This window comes from Capricornis sumatraensis, chromosome 17 (assembly GCF_032405125.1).
Source record: "Capricornis sumatraensis isolate serow.1 chromosome 17, serow.2, whole genome shotgun sequence".
NCBI lineage: Eukaryota > Metazoa > Chordata > Mammalia > Artiodactyla > Bovidae > Capricornis > Capricornis sumatraensis.
This window is the reverse complement of record NC_091085.1, coordinates 70715382-70732522: the sequence shown is the minus strand read 5'-3', so window position 1 is coordinate 70732522 and position 17141 is coordinate 70715382. Positions and strand designations below refer to the sequence as shown.

Here is a 17141-nt window from a genome sequence, read left to right as displayed (position 1 = left end):
TGGAAAAGATTGAAGGCAAGAGGAGAAGGGGACGACAGAGGATGAGATGGTTGGATGGCATCGCTGACTCAATGGACATGAGTTTGAGTGAACTCTGGGAGATGGTGAAGGACAGTGAAGCCTGGCGCGCTGCAGTTCATGGGATCACAAAGGGTTGGACACAACTTAGTGACTGAACAACAGTCTTTGTGGGGGGCTTTGCAGGATGTTGAGAAGCATCCTTGGCTTTTATCCACTAGATGCCAGGAGCACATTTTGACACCCAAAAATGTCTGCAGGCATTGCTGTGTGTCCCCAAGGGAGCAGGGTTGCACCCAGTTGAGAACCCTGGCCTTCAAAATTGTGTCTCAGATGTAAGTGCTTATTTTTCAAAGTCCAGACCATATAGTTACTTCCATTGATCTCAGATGGCTTTCTGCCTTGAAATTAGCTTCCAGGGGTCAGGTAGAGTCGGACTGGAAGCCCAGCTCTGCCACCTGCCAGCTGTATGACTTGAGGTCTGTGGGCCTCTCTGAGCCTCGGTTTCTTCACTGTGTGCAGGAGATTATGGCCTCCCCTGTGTAAGGCTGTGGGGATTCAGGAAGGCCCCCTCTGGGCCCAATCTATGGCGACACTTGAGGATGTTTATTCCTTCCTTCCGCGTGCAGCCCTGCCTGTTCTCACGCCTGGGCAGCTGACGCTGCTTGGTGTTTCGCTGACAGCTCTTTTGCATCGTTGCCTGCACCTGAAGCCATCTCCAAAGTCACCGTGGGGTATTTCAGCCCCCACTCTTGTCTTGGAACGAATGCCGGCCAAAGGTCAGCCCCCCAGAGCTAATGTTGATTGGCCTCCAGCTTCGTCAGAAACAGATTAAAAATAGCTGCCGGCTCTGAGGCTGACCCTGAAGCAAAGCCACCGCAGCAGCACTGTGTGTTCACCCACCTACTTTGCTGTGATGGGTTTGGGGCCCGCCTGATGGAGGGGCTGTGTCACCAGTTTTGAAATCAAAACGGCAGCCATGAATGGTTTTCCCCAGGCCACAGAAAGGTGTTTTTCTAGCGGTTAAGTTTTTCTTTGTTGCGCTTTAGGTCAAATTGCTGAGTTTTAAGGCTGTGTGTATAAAAATGGGATGTCTCAGATTTTCTGAAGCTGGAGGATCAAGCTAGCTGGTTGGGGAGACCATGGACAGAGTGGGGAGAGTGGGTGGTTGGGGAGGAGGCCCTGGGCGGAGGAGCAGCCTGATGCCATTCTTGGTTAGGTGGGGAGATCAGTAGCCCCTGATTCTCTTGGCATCGTTGCACTGAAATAATAAAGTTTTCCGTGCACCCAGTGCTGGCTTTTACTTTCTTTCAGTTCAGTTCATTGCAGTCACTCAGTCTTGTCTGAGTCTTTGCGACCGCATGGACTGCAGCACGCCAGGCTTCCCTGTCCATCGCTAACACCCAGAGCTTGCTCAAACCCATGTCCATTGAGTCAGTCATGCCATCTAACCATCTCATCTTCTATCGTCCCCTTCTCTTCCTGCCTTCAACTTTCCCTCCATCAGGGTCTTTCCCAATGGGTCAGTTCTTTGCGTCAGGTGGCCAAAGTATTGGAGTTTTAGCATCCAACCTTCCAATGACTATTCAGGACTGATTTCCTTCAGAATTGACTGACTGGTTGGATCTCCTTGCAGTCCAAGGAAGTCTCAAGAGTCTTCTCCAACACCACAGTTCAGAAGCGTCAATTCTTCAGTGCTCAGCCTTCTTTTTGGTCCAACTCTCACATCCACACATGACCACTGGAAAATGTGCTAGCTTGTTTAATCCTCACAATCCAGTGAGGTACGTGTTATTATCCTCACTTTATAGTGGAGGCTACTGAGTGCCTTACCTGATGGAAACCAAAATGACCATGGCTTTCAGCATCCCTGTTACAAAGTTAATAGCATGATGGAAAATTTAATGAATGTAGACAAAGAGAAGAAAACAGGAACGACCCGTTGTTCAACCACTGTGAGAAAACTGCCCGTTTTGGTGTCTGCTTTCCTACATGAGGGGTCTGCAAATGACAGCACTGAGGCCAAATCTGCCTGTTTTCTAAAGCAGGGGTCCCCAACCTCTGGGATCTAATGCCTGATGATCTGAGGTGGAGCTGATGTAATAATAATAGAAATAAGATGCACAATAAATGTCATGTGCTTGAGTCATCCTGAAACCATCCCTCCCCCCTTGCCCTGTCTGTGGAAAAATTATCTTCTACAAAACTGGTCCCTGGTGCCAAAAGGTTGGGGACCACTGTTTTAAAGAAATAAAAACAGGCTGTTATTCAGTGAAACAAAACACGCTTGCTGGTTCGCGGAATATAATTCTGATAAAAGCCCTGTTCACATTTGCAAGATGATACTGACCTCCAGAGTCCTTTTCCAAGTCCCATTTCATTTTAGCACTTCAATCCTAGGAGGTTTTAGAAGAGAAGCTGGTTGCAATTTATGGGAGGCAGGAAGGCCAGCTCAAGGGCCGGAAATCACTTGTCCATTTGTTTGTTCTTTCAGGCAGTACGCAGAAGCCCAGTTGAACTAAGAAAGTCTTCATTGAAAAATACAAATCCTCTTATGGTATACCCTCATGCCCTCACGATGGTTTTCTGTCATTCATTTCTGGTTTTGTTCCCTGGCCTGGAAGTCCGTTTTTTCATTTCTGATAGGCAGAGCCTGGAGAGGGTGAGGGGGACAGACTGCAGGTTTCTAGAAGGCTTTCCCCATGGGGAACTATCCTGGATGCAAAGACTTTGTGTAGCAGGAAATGCCCACACCAACATTTCCTGGGGTGATGGCAAGAGCCCCAGTCCTGTTTACTTGCTGGGTGATTGCCTGGCTGGGCCTCAGTTTGTCTATCTGTAAAATGGGATCTCTTTCCCCCGGTGGCTTATTGGCCTACAACTTTGCTGTTCCCAGTGGCCTGCTGGCAGTGTTCCTTAGGACCTGTCAGTTCTTCACCAAAACTTTTTGGCCCCTCAGACCCACCCTCCCAAGATGCCTGGTGACACAGTTACTGGACACATCCCTCAGTGGCAAACCTCTAACTTAATGCCTGGCAGGCGGCTGTCTCCCTGGTTGAATAGCCCGTTGGTGGGATGAGAGAGAGTGGACAGAACGCCTGATTCCGCACCTGTTTAAACCTCACCAAAGGACAAGAGCTTTTTCTTTCACATCTTATTTGTTCAGTTTTGGCTGCACAGTGCCTTCATTGCTGTGTGCGCGCTTTCTTAGCCGTGCTCAGCGGAGGCTACTCTCTGGTTGCGGTGAGCAAGCTTCTCATTGCGGTGGCTTCTCTTGTTGGGGAGCGCGGACTCTAGGGTGCTAGGGCTTCAGTAGTTGCAGGGTGTGGGCTCAGTAGTTTCGACTCCTGGGCTCTAGAGCGCAGGCTTAGTAGCTGTGTCCCAAGCTTAGTTGCTCCGCAGCATGTAGGATCCTTCTGGACCAGGGATCAACCCTGTGTCCCAGCCGTTAGCAGGTGGATTCTTCACCCCTGGACCACCAGGGAATTCCAAGATTTTTATTAAAGAGCTGGAAACCCATCAGGTCCTGGCAGAACAGAAGCAGGAGTTAGCAGTGACATTTTGGAAACTGGAAAGCAGATGAACAAGCAGTCAGTGGTTAATGGAACCAAGAGGTCTGAGCCATAAGGAGCAGAGAGAGAAGCTGAGGGCCTGTATCCTGAAGGCGCCGGGATCAGCAGCATTGTGTGCTTTGGCATCCGGGGACCCCAGCGTGAGGAGGACAAGGTGAAAGAATCCCAGGTCCCCTCATGTGCCCAGGTGGCTGGGGGCTGCCCACTTCCACCCCAGTTGCAGGCAGGCGGTTTGATCTCTGGAGGATGGGAAGTAGAGGGTCTTTGGACTGGACACTGATGAGCATAGTGGAGCGTGGGCCTACTTCCCAAACCAGAGGATGGGTGCTATGTCGCTGCTGAATCCTGAAAGCTGTCCTATTCTCCAGACCTGTCCCAGCGCCTGGCCAACCTTTAACTTTCAGGCAGAAGGCTGAGCACCAAAGAACTGATGCATTCGAACTGTGGTGCTGGAGAAGACTCTTGAGAGTCCCTTGGACTGTAAGGAGATCAAACCAGTCAATCCTAAAGGAAATCAACCCTCAATATTCATTGCAAGGACTGATGCTGAAGCTCCAATACTTTGGCCACCTGATGCAAACAGCTGATTCATTAGAAAAGACCCCGATGCTGGCAAAGATCGAGGGCAAGAGGAGAAGGGGACTACAGAGGATGAGATGGTTGTATGGCATCGCTGACTCAATGGACATGAGTTTGAGCAAACTCTGGGAGATAGTGAAGGACAGGGAAGCCTGGTTTGCTGCAGTTCGTGGGGTCACAAAGAGTAGGACACGACTTAGTGACTGAACAACAGAAGCCCCACAGACTTGTCCTCACTGGGGGAACTGGACCAGCCAGCGAAGATGCCTCAAAAAATACTTGGAATTCCCCAACACACAGCCCTCCCTCCCAAACCACCCTGCATTGAGCTCAGGGTTCAGTGACCTCACCACATGCCCAGTACTTTTCATCAGCTCTCTGGTTCCTGCTCTTGGTCCTGAGAGAGCAACCAAGGCTTATCATACATTCAAGTGCAGTTTCTAAGATGGAAGGCAAACCACAAACACCCAACCAGAAGGGACACAGGAAACATGGGAGATACAGAAACCACATCAGGAGAAGAGAACTTGGAAAAGCTACCGTAAATACCATCATCGGGGGTAGGGAGCACACATAGGAACAGGGTACATAGGAAAGGGGACATTTACAGCCCCAAACCAAGCTCTTAGACATTAAAAGCATGCTATTAGAACAGTTAGGAGATAAGGCTGAGGAAATAGCCCAGAAGGAATAAGAAGAGTAATAAGAGAGGGAAAAATATATAAACTTGTGGGCCAATTCAGGAATTTCAACATCCAGATAATAGGAGAAAGTGAAGGAAAAAGAGGCAGTTAAGTCACTAAGGAGATTTTGTTGTTGTTCATCACTGAGTTATGTACAGCTCTTTTCGACCCCATGGACTGCAGCATGCCAGCATGTACTGTCTCCCAGAGTTTGTGCTAACTCATGTCCATTGAATCAGTGATGCCATCCAACCATCTCATCCTCTGTTGTCCCCTTCTCTTCCTGTCCTCAAATCTTTCCCAGGTTCAGGGTCTTGTCCAATGAGTTGGCGCTTCACATCAGGTGGTCAAAGTATTGGAGCTTCAGCTTCATCATCAGCCCTTCCAGTGAATATTCAGGGTTGATATCCTTGCTGTCCAAGGGACTCACTCTCAAGAGTCTTCTCCAGCACCATAGTTCAAAAGCATCAATTCTTCAGTGCTCAGCATTCTTTATAGTCCAACTCTCACATCTGTACACGACTCCTGGAAAAACCAGTAGCCAAACCTTTGTCGGGGAAGTGATGGAAAATTTGCAGATAAATCTCCAGATTTCAGTTTCCAGATTGAAGGAACCTGACAGCTTCCCAGGGTTACTGATGGAAGTAGACATATGCCTCAGCACATTCCTAAAATTGTTCCCTAAACTTACAGAATACTGGCAAAAAGAGAAGAACCTATAAGCTTCTGGATAGGAAAAAACAGGTCACCTACAAAAGGACCAAGGATCAGCATAGCTCTGGTTCTAGCATTCTTGAAAGCCACAACAACAATGGCTTGAGGCTTCCAAAATTCTCAAGGAGAAGGCTTTCCCTCCTAGAATTCCATGCACAGCTAAATGATTGGGTCCAGTGTGAGGGCAGAAGGAAGACAGTTTTAGAACATGCAAGGCCACAAAACATTTGCTCCCCCGAACACATTTTCTTAGAAAGCTACTGAAGGATGTCTTCCACTGAAGCAAGAGGGTAGATCAAAGAAGGGCAAGACATGGAGGACAGAAAAGCAAAGGGATCTAAGAGAACCAAAGGAGATCTCTGGGGTGAGAGCGACAAAAGAAGCCTATACAGCCAGGACCAAGACAGGCACGTTGGGGCCTCGCTGTCACATGTCCTGCAGTTTGTCATCTTTTTAACTGGATGAAACCACTGTAGGATGTGCCCTAGCAAGACGAAGGGGTCTATCAAAAAAGAGGGAGCCATGTGGCACTCTGAATTAGGGGGATAAAACCCCCAGGAAAGGCACAGGGAATCCTAAGGATGTCGGTAAAGGGAAGTCCCAGCTGATGGTTGTACAGGGTCTTAGTGGACTGTGTCCAGATGCAAGCAGTGTCGAGGCCTTCAGGAGGGCTGTGGCCAATGAAAACGCAGTGGAACTGATTGTCTTACGTGTCCTAGGAGGCTGAGGAGTGAGATGAAGATGCAAGGAAAACCAGGCTAAAAAACAAAGTAATTAACTCCAGGAAAATAAAAATAAGAAAGGGATATCTGATATGCCACAAACCCTCACCTGTGAATAATGATCCCAGACTCATAAAACACCATAAATCTACCAAATTGCAGGTTACCTGTGTTACGAGGTTGGGGAAAGGGGATGGGGTGGCTGCTTAAGAGCAGTAATTCCGTGTCTGCCAAGATAACAAGCTCATAGATGGATGATATCTTAACGGATGACTCACAGGATAACGTACACACATCGTTCAGAACCACGGAGATGCGTAAATGCCGGAGTCAAATGTGATTTCCTCTGGAGTGGGGTTCTAGAGGGGCGATGGGACAAGGACCTTCTGTTTTGTTGTTATACATTTCTTTATTGTTTTCAGTTTTTTTTTTTAAACTTGATATACAAGTACAGAAAAGCACACGAAAGGTACAAACTGCTTCACAAGTATAAAGTATCAGAATGTGTACTTCTCTGATCTTGAACTTGTACCCTGTTGTAAGGTTTTTTTTTTTTTTTTTTTGGTATTATTTGAGTTCCTAAATTGTGAGAATTTATATAAAGAGTGAATTAAAGATGAAAACCCTGAAAATACAGCTTAGGACAGATCAGGGGTTCTCTTCTGCTTCTTTCATGATCTAACCTCTTGAAGTCTCCTTGTAAAGTGTTTCACGGTCCCCAGAGAGGGACTGCAAAGCTGCAGGAGTCTGATGGAGTTCGGCTTCTCTGTGGAAGTGAATTTCCTAGGGGCCTGTGCGGCCCCAGCCTGCTTGCTCACGGGTCTGCCCTGCTCCCTTGCAGGCCCAGCATGTCGGGGCTCCACCTGGCAAGAAGGGGCCGAGAGCAGAGGAAGGTGGACCTGCACAGAGACTTCACTGTGGCTTCCCCTGCCGAGTTCGTCGCGCGCTTTGGGGGGCATCTGGTCATCGAGAAGGTACAGGTGGGGTCCTGGCACTCGGGGTGGGGTGGAGTAGGCCAACTTGCCTCAGGGTGCAGAGAAAGGCCTGCCCGTTGGTGAGCACTTGCAGAAGCAGGAGGTACCCTCGGAGGCTCTCAGAGGTGAGATGAACCCTGGGGTAGCACGTAGCCTCTAGCACAGGCCCCCTGCCCTTTTCCTCTGTCCAGGTGCTCATCGCCAACAACGGTATTGCCGCCGTGAAATGCATGCGCTCCATCCGCAGGTGGGCCTATGAGATGTTCCGAAATGAGCGGGCCATCCGGTTCGTAGTCATGGTAACGCCAGAGGACCTCAAGGCCAACGCAGGTACTCCGACCCTGACTCCCTCCCTCTCTGCCACGCCCCGTCCTCACCTCCTCCACTCAGCCTGGGCCAAGTCCATCCTGTACCCCAGAGAGCATTGCAGGGTACCTCTCCTGATTCCATATTTATTTCCCAATCTTCTCTATTTAATTAAAATGTCTGCTAACAAGAGTGACCCATATACCTTATAAAAATGCAAATGGTTAATATGCAAAGTGGAAATCTCACCTTTGAGGAACGTCCACGTTACAGTAGCTTGGCATCTTTTCCTCCAGATGCTTTTTTCTTGCATGGGTATGTGCTGTTTTTTCAATCATTCCTTCATTTTTCTACTTATTTACTACTCCATGTCTATCAGCATAGCTCATTCTGTAAATAACTATTGGGCAGTTTGATTTTTCTACAGTCCATGGGGTTGCTAAGAGTCGGACATGACTAAGCAACTTCACTTTCACTTTTCACTTTCACGCATTGGAGAAGGAAATGGCAACCCACTCCAGTGTTCTTGCCTGGAGAATCCCAGGGACAGGGGAGCCTGGTGGGCTGCTGTCTATGGGGTTGCACAGAGTCAGACATGACTGAAGCAACTTAGCAGCAGCAACAGCAGTTTGATTTTTCCCCTGAACAGTTGTGTCCCTTTATAGATTCTTCACACAGCAGCCAAACAGATCTTTAAAAATACAACTCCGGTTCCATCAGCATGCCCCGCCCCTCACCCTGTGTCCAGCACCAGCTCCCTCACCCCACAAACCTTCCCATAGTGAAGGTCCTGGGCTCTGCTCTGCACTGATGGAGTCTCCATTTTATTTACTACAGTGAGGACAGGTTTGCTCGTTAGCCCCATTTTACAGATGAGATAATTGAGGCACAAAGGTGTGACTGTTGCCCAGGGTCCTGGGGATTGGAACCATGGGCTGAGTCCACAGCTTGATGCTGTGGGGTCACTCCTCACACTCGGGCTAAAATTTGAGAACCTCACCAAGGCCAGTTAAGACCTCACATGACTTGGCCCCTGCTGGCCTCCCAAACCCCCATCTCCTGCCTCCCAGCCTCCATCCCTGGGTCCCAGTCCCACTGGCCTCATCAGTGTTGGCCTCGCTCTTTTCTGTTGCAGAGGCTTGGAAAGTTCTGGACCGTTTGCTGCCAGTCCTTTCCGGAAGCTCTTTGCACAGCAGGCCTCCACTCCCCCATGCACAAGTTGAATGTCATAGCTCTCCTGGTCATCCCTGTCAGAGCCCTGGCACTGCCCACAGCCTGTGGTTACCCTGCTTGTTTTCTTGTTTATCTTCTCCAACATGAAAATAAAATTCAACAAGGAGTGGGTCATGGCCTGACGCCTTGATTTGTAATCTCTGGGACCTCTCCCGTCACCAACACAGCACGTTGGGTCAACATCAGAGGCCGGCAGGCCAGAAGGGAGCATTGCTCTCGAGTTTTTCTCCGAGTCTGCACATGGCATTCGACAGTTCCTTCTCAGGGTCTTAGAGGGTGGCATAGTACAGACGCACTGACTCCTGACTTTTGATTGAATCTGCCTTTGCACAGTTCGAAACACTGTCCTGTGAGGAGGGACTTCCCCACTGGTCCAGAGGTTAAGACTGAGCTTCAACTGCAGGGGCCTGGGTTCAGTCCCTGGTCAGGGAAGTTCCACAGGCGAAAAAAAAAACACACTGCCCCGTGAACACCCTTTTACATGTCTTTGGCCTCAATGATGAATGTTTTTTTAGAACATGTTCTTAGAAGTAGGATTTCTGTGTTTGAAGAGCATGAGTATATTAAAATCAAAGCATTGTATTGTATTCAGCAATGAAAAGGAAAGAAATCACGTTATAACACAGGTGGGGCTTCCCTGGTAGCTGAAACGGTAAAAAATCCACCTGCAATGAGGGAGACCTGGGTTCGATCCCTGGGTGGGGAAGATCCCCTGGAGGAGGGTGCGTAGCCCACCCCAGTCTTCTTGCCTGGAGAATCCCATGGACAGAGGAGCCTGGCGGGCTGCAGTCCACGGCCATCGGGTTGCAAAGAGTTGGACACAGCTGAGTGACTGAGTACATGATACAGGCGAACCTTGAGGACATTGCGCTCAGTGAAATAAGCCAGTCACACAAAGACAAATACTGTTTCCACTGATGTGAGGTCCTGAGCAGTCAGGTCCATAGAGACAGAAGGCAGAAGGGTGGGTGCCAGGGCGCTGGGCAGCGGGATGGGGAGGCGTCACTTTGTGGGTATCGAGTTTGAGTTGCATGAGATGAGAAAGTTCCGGAGATCTGTTTCACAACAGTGTGACTATACCTGACACTACTGAGCTACATACTTAAAAAGTGATTACGATGGGAATTTTGTTATGTGGTTTTTTTTTTTTTTCCATGATTAGAAGCAAACATTGTATTGTTTAGTGGCAAAACAGTATTAAGATACATAAGAATTCTTAGGGAGTTCTCTGGTGGCCTAGTGATTAGGATTCCAGGCTTTCACTACCATGGCATGGGTTCAATCCCTGGTCAGGGAACTGAGATCCCACAAGCCACATGGCACTGCCAAAAATTAGAAAAATATATAATGTTTTTAAAACCCACTTCTAATCCAACTATATTGATAGCTTGCTTCCCTCATTTTTGTTGCCTTCCAGGCCATGACTGGATACACATATATTTTCACACAATTAAAGTCAAACTCAGTTTTTTCTTCAAACTATCATATACGTTCGTTCCTCCATTGTGATCCTAGAATCATCACGGTTATCTTTTCAGTGGCCACACGTCGTCGTGTCCTGTCCTCGACTTGGGTCTGTCAGTCCTTCTGATCACCTCTCTCTTGTTTAATTCCAGAGTATATCAAGATGGCAGATCAGTATGTCCCCGTCCCAGGAGGGCCTAACAACCACAATTACGCCAACGTGGAGCTGATTGTGGACATCGCCAAGAGGATCCCCGTGCAGGTAAGTCAGACAGGGTGCCCCAGTCTGCCTGTGACGGGGACGATGCCCTGAGCTCTGGAGCAGCCCGGTTCCATAGTTCAGAAGGGATGGAGGAGCTGGGTCCTGGGAGACTCTGAAATCCAGGGCTGGTAGGACCCAGCAAGGAGCTTTCGGGGTGTGATGGGAGGCGGATTCTTGAAGAAAGACCTCTGTTCGTGCCTCTGTGTGTTTGCAGGCGGTGTGGGCTGGTTGGGGCCATGCTTCTGAAAACCCCAAACTTCCGGAGCTCCTGCACAAGCACGAGATTGCTTTCCTAGGTAGAGTGCGCCTCCATCAGATAAGTGGGAATGGGGGTCTTGGAATTCTCGCTAATACAGCCCTGGAAGGAGGGGGCCTGTTTGATGTTCCGACATCACACGTTCATGGTCAAGAGCAACTGAGTCCAGCAGTGGGAGGTCACGTGGAAAGGTTGGCCAGCCCAGGGAAACAGCTGTTACCATGGTTACCATAGCAGAATGATGCTGGGGCAAGCAGAAGCCTCTGCTGATGTTCCTGTTGGTACTGAGATACCAGCCATGTTCAGATTTCTAACTCAGGTTGGAAATCTTCAGGCCACACCTTTGCTTGGGCTGTTCTTAGGCCTTTGGAATGCCCTCACCCCCTGGGACCAGAACCCCTCATCTCTGCTACTTATTAGGCAAAATGATACTTACTGTTCGTGGCATCTGTTTGTTTCAGAATTCAGATGTATAATTTGTAAACTTTACTCAGTTAGGTTGTCTGCCATCCTTGTGTGTAAATTGGAATAATTTACCATTCTCAGTAAATCCCTGTTGCTGCTTCCTAACCTCTGGCCCACAACACAGACTCGTGTTTACAGCAGCTTGGTGCTAAGTCAGTACCTGATATTCACCTGAGGGTCTGCCTGGTGACCTGTGCTCACTGATGTTCTTTTCCATGGCCTCTCATTGGCTGTCACATGGGACTCTCATTATCTCTCATTTTTAGTTCTGGAAGTTGATGGTCCAGCCCTAGTGCCAGCCAACTACAGCCTACAGGCCAAATCCAGCCTGCTGCCTGCTTTTGTAAATAAAGTTTTATTGAAACACGGCCCTGCCCATTCATTTATGTATTGCCTATGGCTCATTATAGAAAAAGTTTGCTAACCCATGGTCTAGTGTTTTGAGGTGCTGGCTTGCTCCCCTTGGTCTAGTCTTTTGCTGGTGAACTTTGTATAGGCCACTTAGCTCAAGCTATAAATCATGTTTACAGTCCACATGTACTGAAAGTTGGCTGACGAAGTAGCAGACTAATAGATCTTTTTTCTTCCCCATCTCGACTTTCAATCCTTGAAAGCTGGGACCTGGGGACTTCTCTTTTGTGTACCTGAGCAGCCCCCAGTTTCGAGGGCCTGAATCTGCCTTCCCCCTTGCCCCACCCCTCAGGCCCTCCCAGCGAGGCCATGTGGGCACTGGGAGACAAGATCGCCTCCACCATCGTGGCCCAGACTCTGCAGATCCCAACGCTGCCCTGGAGCGGAAGTGGTAAGGGGCCCTGAACTTCACTTGGGGAGGACGCCTGGGCCCAATCTTGAGAGCAGAAGGGTGACAGGAGTATGCTTCTTTAATTCTTTCATTTAAAAATTTAAATTATCAAGAAAGTGGTATGATATCGTTGTAGACATCTTAGAAAATAGGAAAAGTGTAAGGAAAAGAAATAGAAATTGTTTATAATCCAATGACCTGGTTTCGATCATGTGTTTTATTATTCCAGCCTTTTCTCTAGGCACATCCGTTTAAAAGCCAGAGCTCTTACAGTTAACAGTTTGTGATGTGTTTGTTTCCTCACTAGTCTGTCTGTGTCAATAAATATACTTCACAACACTTCAGGCGCCTGCATTGGATTATATTATGCAGATGTACCTTAATTTACTAACAGTCCTCTGTAGTTATACTCTTGGTTGTTTCCAATTAATTTTTTTCTAAATATGAAAATATTTAAACCCTTGATAATCCTGTAGCTAACTCTCATGTACATTTTAATCATTTATTTACGGTAAATTCCTAAAAGTGGAATTTTTAGAATAGGTTAAAAAAAAAACAGGAAAACATTTCAAGAGTTTCTAAACAATTTGATTTTTTTCCTACAACGATTGAATTTTAAATTTGGAGTGAAAAGTTTGTTTTTGTTTTGTCTGTTGTTTGTTTTTGAAATCTTCATAGGAGTTTAGAAAGCCGTGATTGACATACAAATGACTCCATAAGATAGAGTTCGGGTTTTTTTAAAAAAATTCAGATCAATGGCTGTTCTTGGTAGACTCAGTCTGAATTGTCTTAAGCTTGGTTTCCCATTCAGGATTGAGTTGGTCCTTAAGGAAATGAAAATGCACAGTGGGAAACTGAAGGACTGTGTCTGAGTTCTGTTCGCCCAGAGGCCAGGTCTAGAGGCATTGTGGTGGAAAGAGGCACTGTGTTTCTGGGTCATGTCTAGGCTGTTTTGGGGAGGATTCTGTTTCCTCTGTGACTCTCCAGGTCTGACGGTGGAGTGGGCGGAACACAGTGTACAGGAAAGGCAAAGGATCAGCATCCCAGAGTCCATCTACAACAGCGGTTGCGTGAAAGATGTAGATGAAGGCTTGGAGGTAAATGCAGATCCTTGGAGGGGTGGGGGGGTGGGGGGCACCCAGAGCTAGAACCTTCTCATAAGCCTGGTAGCAGCAGAAACTGTCTAAACCTCTGAAGAGGTCTGTTTGTCCTTTGCCCTCAGGCAGCAGAAAAAATTGGTTTTCCCTTGATGATCAAAGCTGCTGAAGGCGGCGGAGGGAAAGGAATCCGGAAGGCAGAGACTGCTGAGGACTTCCCCATCCTGTTCAGACAAGTGAGCTCCTCGCGCCGTGTGTTTTTCCACGTGTCTTTGGGAATTGTGCTTCTTCAGTTGGTGGCCACCAGATTCTTTCCACTAATGTTATTGTGTCACAACCGAGAGGACACGTGGGGGAGCTGAAAATTTGCTCTGTTGTTGCAAAGCGAATGTATGCATGTTTACTCGCAAAAGTCCAGGGCTTGGGTTGATCTGTACACTGTTTCCTTAGATGTTTGATTCTATGGACCAGTGTGTCTATAAAGGATTTCAGAGATACCTGTTTGTGAGGATATCTATCTGTGACTATTTGTCTGTCGAGAGATGGAATATTTCGTACAGTTTAGCAGTTTCAGTATTTTTAATGTTTATAGATGATCAATTTTATCGTTGGAACAAATCGTGTATTTACTTATTTGTAGCTGGTTTTCTACTTTTAAACCATTTTGCCTGGGGGGGGGGTGGGGGAAGGAATACATTAGGAGACTGGGATTAAAATATGCACACTACTACATTTAACATAGATAGCTAACAAGCACCTACTGTGTAGCCCAGGGAACTATACTCAATATTATGTAATAACCTACAAGGGAAAAGAATCTGGAAAAGGAAAAAAAAAAAAAACAAACCAGCATGACTCCTGTTAGCCACTGGGTTTCTTTCCAGTACTTTTCCTGTAGTATATACTTTTGCACAGGCCTTCATATAGTTCTAGATTTTTTTAATTACTTTGTTTATTTCTGACGGTGCCGAGTCTTCCTTGTTGTGTGCTGGCTTGCTCTAGTTGCGGCAAGCATCCTCACTGCGATGGCTTTCCTTATCGCGGAGCACAGGCTCTAGAACATGCGGGTCGGTGGTTGCGGTGCACTGGCTTAGTTGACCTGAGGCGTGTGGGATCGTCCCAGACCAGGGATCGAACCTGTGGCCCCTGCATTGGCAGGCAGAGCCTTAACCACTGGACCACCGGGGAAGTCTCCACAATTCTGTTATATTATTTTTCACAGAAGTGGGGTCCTCCCGTGTGTTACTGCAGTCTCTCTTTTTTTTTTAATTGTCTTACGAGTAACTCCATGTGAATCCTTATTTTTACTCTATATTCTACATTATGTATTTTTGATCATATTTGGTTTTGAGAATGTTATATCTTTGAGAAGAGGTAACACTAAAAGCTCAACAAGACCGTGGGCATCCCTGCCATTGTTGCGCACTCTCCTTGGAGAGCTTCCTGCTCCAGCCCTGCTTCCCCAGGGAAGAGCCTGCCACCCTGCCATCCCCTTACCCCAGGTGCAGAGCGAGACCCCTGGTTCGCCAATCTTCCTCATGAAGCTGGCCCAGCACGCCCGGCACCTGGAGGTCCAGATCCTCGCCGACCAGTACGGGAACGCAGTGTCCCTGTTCGGGCGCGACTGTTCCATCCAGCGGAGGCACCAGAAGATCATAGAGGAGGCGCCGGCCACCATTGCCACGCCGGCAGTGTTCGAGTTCATGGAGCAGGTGGGCTCTGGGGAGCTTGGGTGGGGGAGGCATCTCAGCTCAGCGCCAGCGAGAGCTCTCAATGCCCAAGTTGCCAAAGTGGAGTGGGTGTCCAGGAGGAGATGAAGGGGCAGGGGGTGGAGGGAGGAGATGAATTCAGCCTCACGCAGGTTTATTGAGCTATGATCTCTGAGGTCCTGAGGTCATTTACACACTGCAGGTCCTCAGCCTGCATTCGGTCAGGGAACCGGGATGTTTCCCCCCTCCCCACCCTGAGAAAACCACCAGCACCCCCTTCTTCTGCATCTTGTCTGCAGTGTGCCGTACGCCTGGCCAAGACGGTGGGCTATGTGAGCGCGGGGACTGTCGAGTACCTCTACAGCCAGGACGGCAGCTTCCACTTCTTGGAGCTGAATCCCCGCCTGCAGGTGGAACATCCCTGCACGGAGATGATTGCGGATGTCAACCTGCCCGCTGCCCAGCTGCAGGCAAGGAGACGGGCTCCAAGCCCTGCGGGGGCGTCTGCCCAGAGCTGGGGCTGGGGGTCTCCTGTCCTGCTTAGGTCAGACCTCCCTCCATTTGGACTGGCCTGGTCATTGCTTCCTGCTGGGAGTCACTCACACACTCTGGTGGGATATGCCACAGGTCCCTTTGAGTAGGTCACATCCTAAGACCCAGTAGACTCAGTGTGATCCTTTGGCTCAGCTGATGTCCTCCGTCATCCGCTGCTTCCTCATTCCTCCAGATCAGCTTTCCCTGCGTCCTTCACAAAACTTCCTTTAGCTCTGCGTCTGGACGCTGTTTCCCCTCCCCTCCCACCTACTAAGAGTCTGTAACTTTTATCTGATGCTCATTCTGTGTTGTGACTGTTGCTTCTTTGCCCAAGGAGACGGCTCCAAGGGGGCAGAGGCAAGCTGTCTTTTTCTTTCCTTGCGTCTCCCATGTTGTACCGTCTTGTGGCCCCAGGAGGAGCTCAGTATATTCCAAATCATTCACTGTACTTGTAGCTCTGTGCTCTGGGTTCGAGGACTGACCCTCTCACGGGATAGACTTCTTGATTTCAGATCGCCATGGGTGTGCCGCTGCACCGGCTGAAGGATATCCGGCTTCTGTACGGAGAGTCCCCGTGGGGGATGACGCCCATTTCTTTTGAGACCCCTAGCAACCCTCCCATTGCCCGAGGCCACGTCATTGCAGCCAGAATCACCAGCGAAAACCCAGATGAGGCAAGTCGGGGGTGGTGGTAGGGGGCCTGCGTTTCCACCACCTCCAACCTCCCAGCTTGGGGCAGACCCCAAACCTTAGCCTGGAGGAGATGCCCAGACCTCACAGTTTACAGACAAGGAAATTGAAATGCAGGAAGGGAAGGGATGAAAGGGTTTATCCACAGGTGCTGTGTGCCAGGCACCAGGCAGATGCCTGGTGTGTCAGAGGACAGCCACGCCTCTGGGCATTGTCACCCTATATCACAGCTCCAGAGGGTGGGGCGACCCGCCTCATGCCCAGGGCCTGCTGAGCCCAGGGCCGAGTCCCAGTGGTGCACCGCAAAGGTCACATATGTCCACCTTTGGGACGGGCAGCTGGGTTTAGAGCGCAGATCCTTGGATTTCTGGCCCCGTGAACTTTTGACTACGTACAACATACAGTCTAAGGCAGCGGTCCCCAGCCTTTTTGGTACCAGAGACTGGTTTCACGGAAGAGTTTTCCCGTGGACCAGGGTTGGGGGCGGGGATGGTTTGCGGATGATTCAAGCACATGGCATTTATTGTGTGTTTTCTTTCTATTGTTATTACATCAGCTCCACCTCAGATCATCAGGCATTAGATCCCAGTGGTTGGGGACCCCTGGTCTAAGGGTCCCTCTGTGACTTGTTCTTACTTGTGCCTTAAAGTACCAAGCAGCTAGCATCTGTCACAGTTTACGTGTATACTAACAGTTGTCACATAACCACCATAATCGACGATTTAGTTATTTAATGACTTCATTCAAGAAACTTGGGATGAGAGAAGTTTTATCCCCTCTCTGCTATGGTGACTGTATTAGTTTGGGATGTTTGGCTGAGAGCAAACAATCAATTCCAGTGGTGGGCAGGCAAAGTGGGAGACTTTTAGGGAGTTGATGGCTTATTCACAGGATGGAGGACCACGTATAGAAAAAACCCAGACACCTGAAACTTTGCGTCTCTCGCCTCCAAGCATGTCTGCCAAAATGAATGCCTTTATCACAGGCGATCCCGGCCAGAGCATCAAACCCACCTCTCCCCTTTTACCAGAATTATACTCAGAAGGGGGTGGGTCGTTCTC

The 17141-nt window shown here is 48.7% G+C and overlaps 1 protein-coding gene across 1 annotated transcript in view; it reads left to right on the top strand.

Annotated features, from left to right (window-relative positions):
• Positions 1 to 17141, top strand: part of ACACB (acetyl-CoA carboxylase beta) — a 98254-nt gene that overhangs the window by 21294 nt on the left and 59819 nt on the right. The window contains exons 2-11 of the mRNA XM_068989602.1: positions 7130 to 7262; positions 7454 to 7592; positions 10418 to 10527; positions 10742 to 10823; positions 11952 to 12050; positions 13038 to 13147; positions 13273 to 13383; positions 14650 to 14859; positions 15156 to 15326; positions 15903 to 16064. Coding sequence (XP_068845703.1) covers positions 7130 to 7262; positions 7454 to 7592; positions 10418 to 10527; positions 10742 to 10823; positions 11952 to 12050; positions 13038 to 13147; positions 13273 to 13383; positions 14650 to 14859; positions 15156 to 15326; positions 15903 to 16064 — 1327 coding nt within the window. The remainder of the gene's footprint in view (positions 1 to 7129; positions 7263 to 7453; positions 7593 to 10417; positions 10528 to 10741; positions 10824 to 11951; positions 12051 to 13037; positions 13148 to 13272; positions 13384 to 14649; positions 14860 to 15155; positions 15327 to 15902; positions 16065 to 17141) is intronic.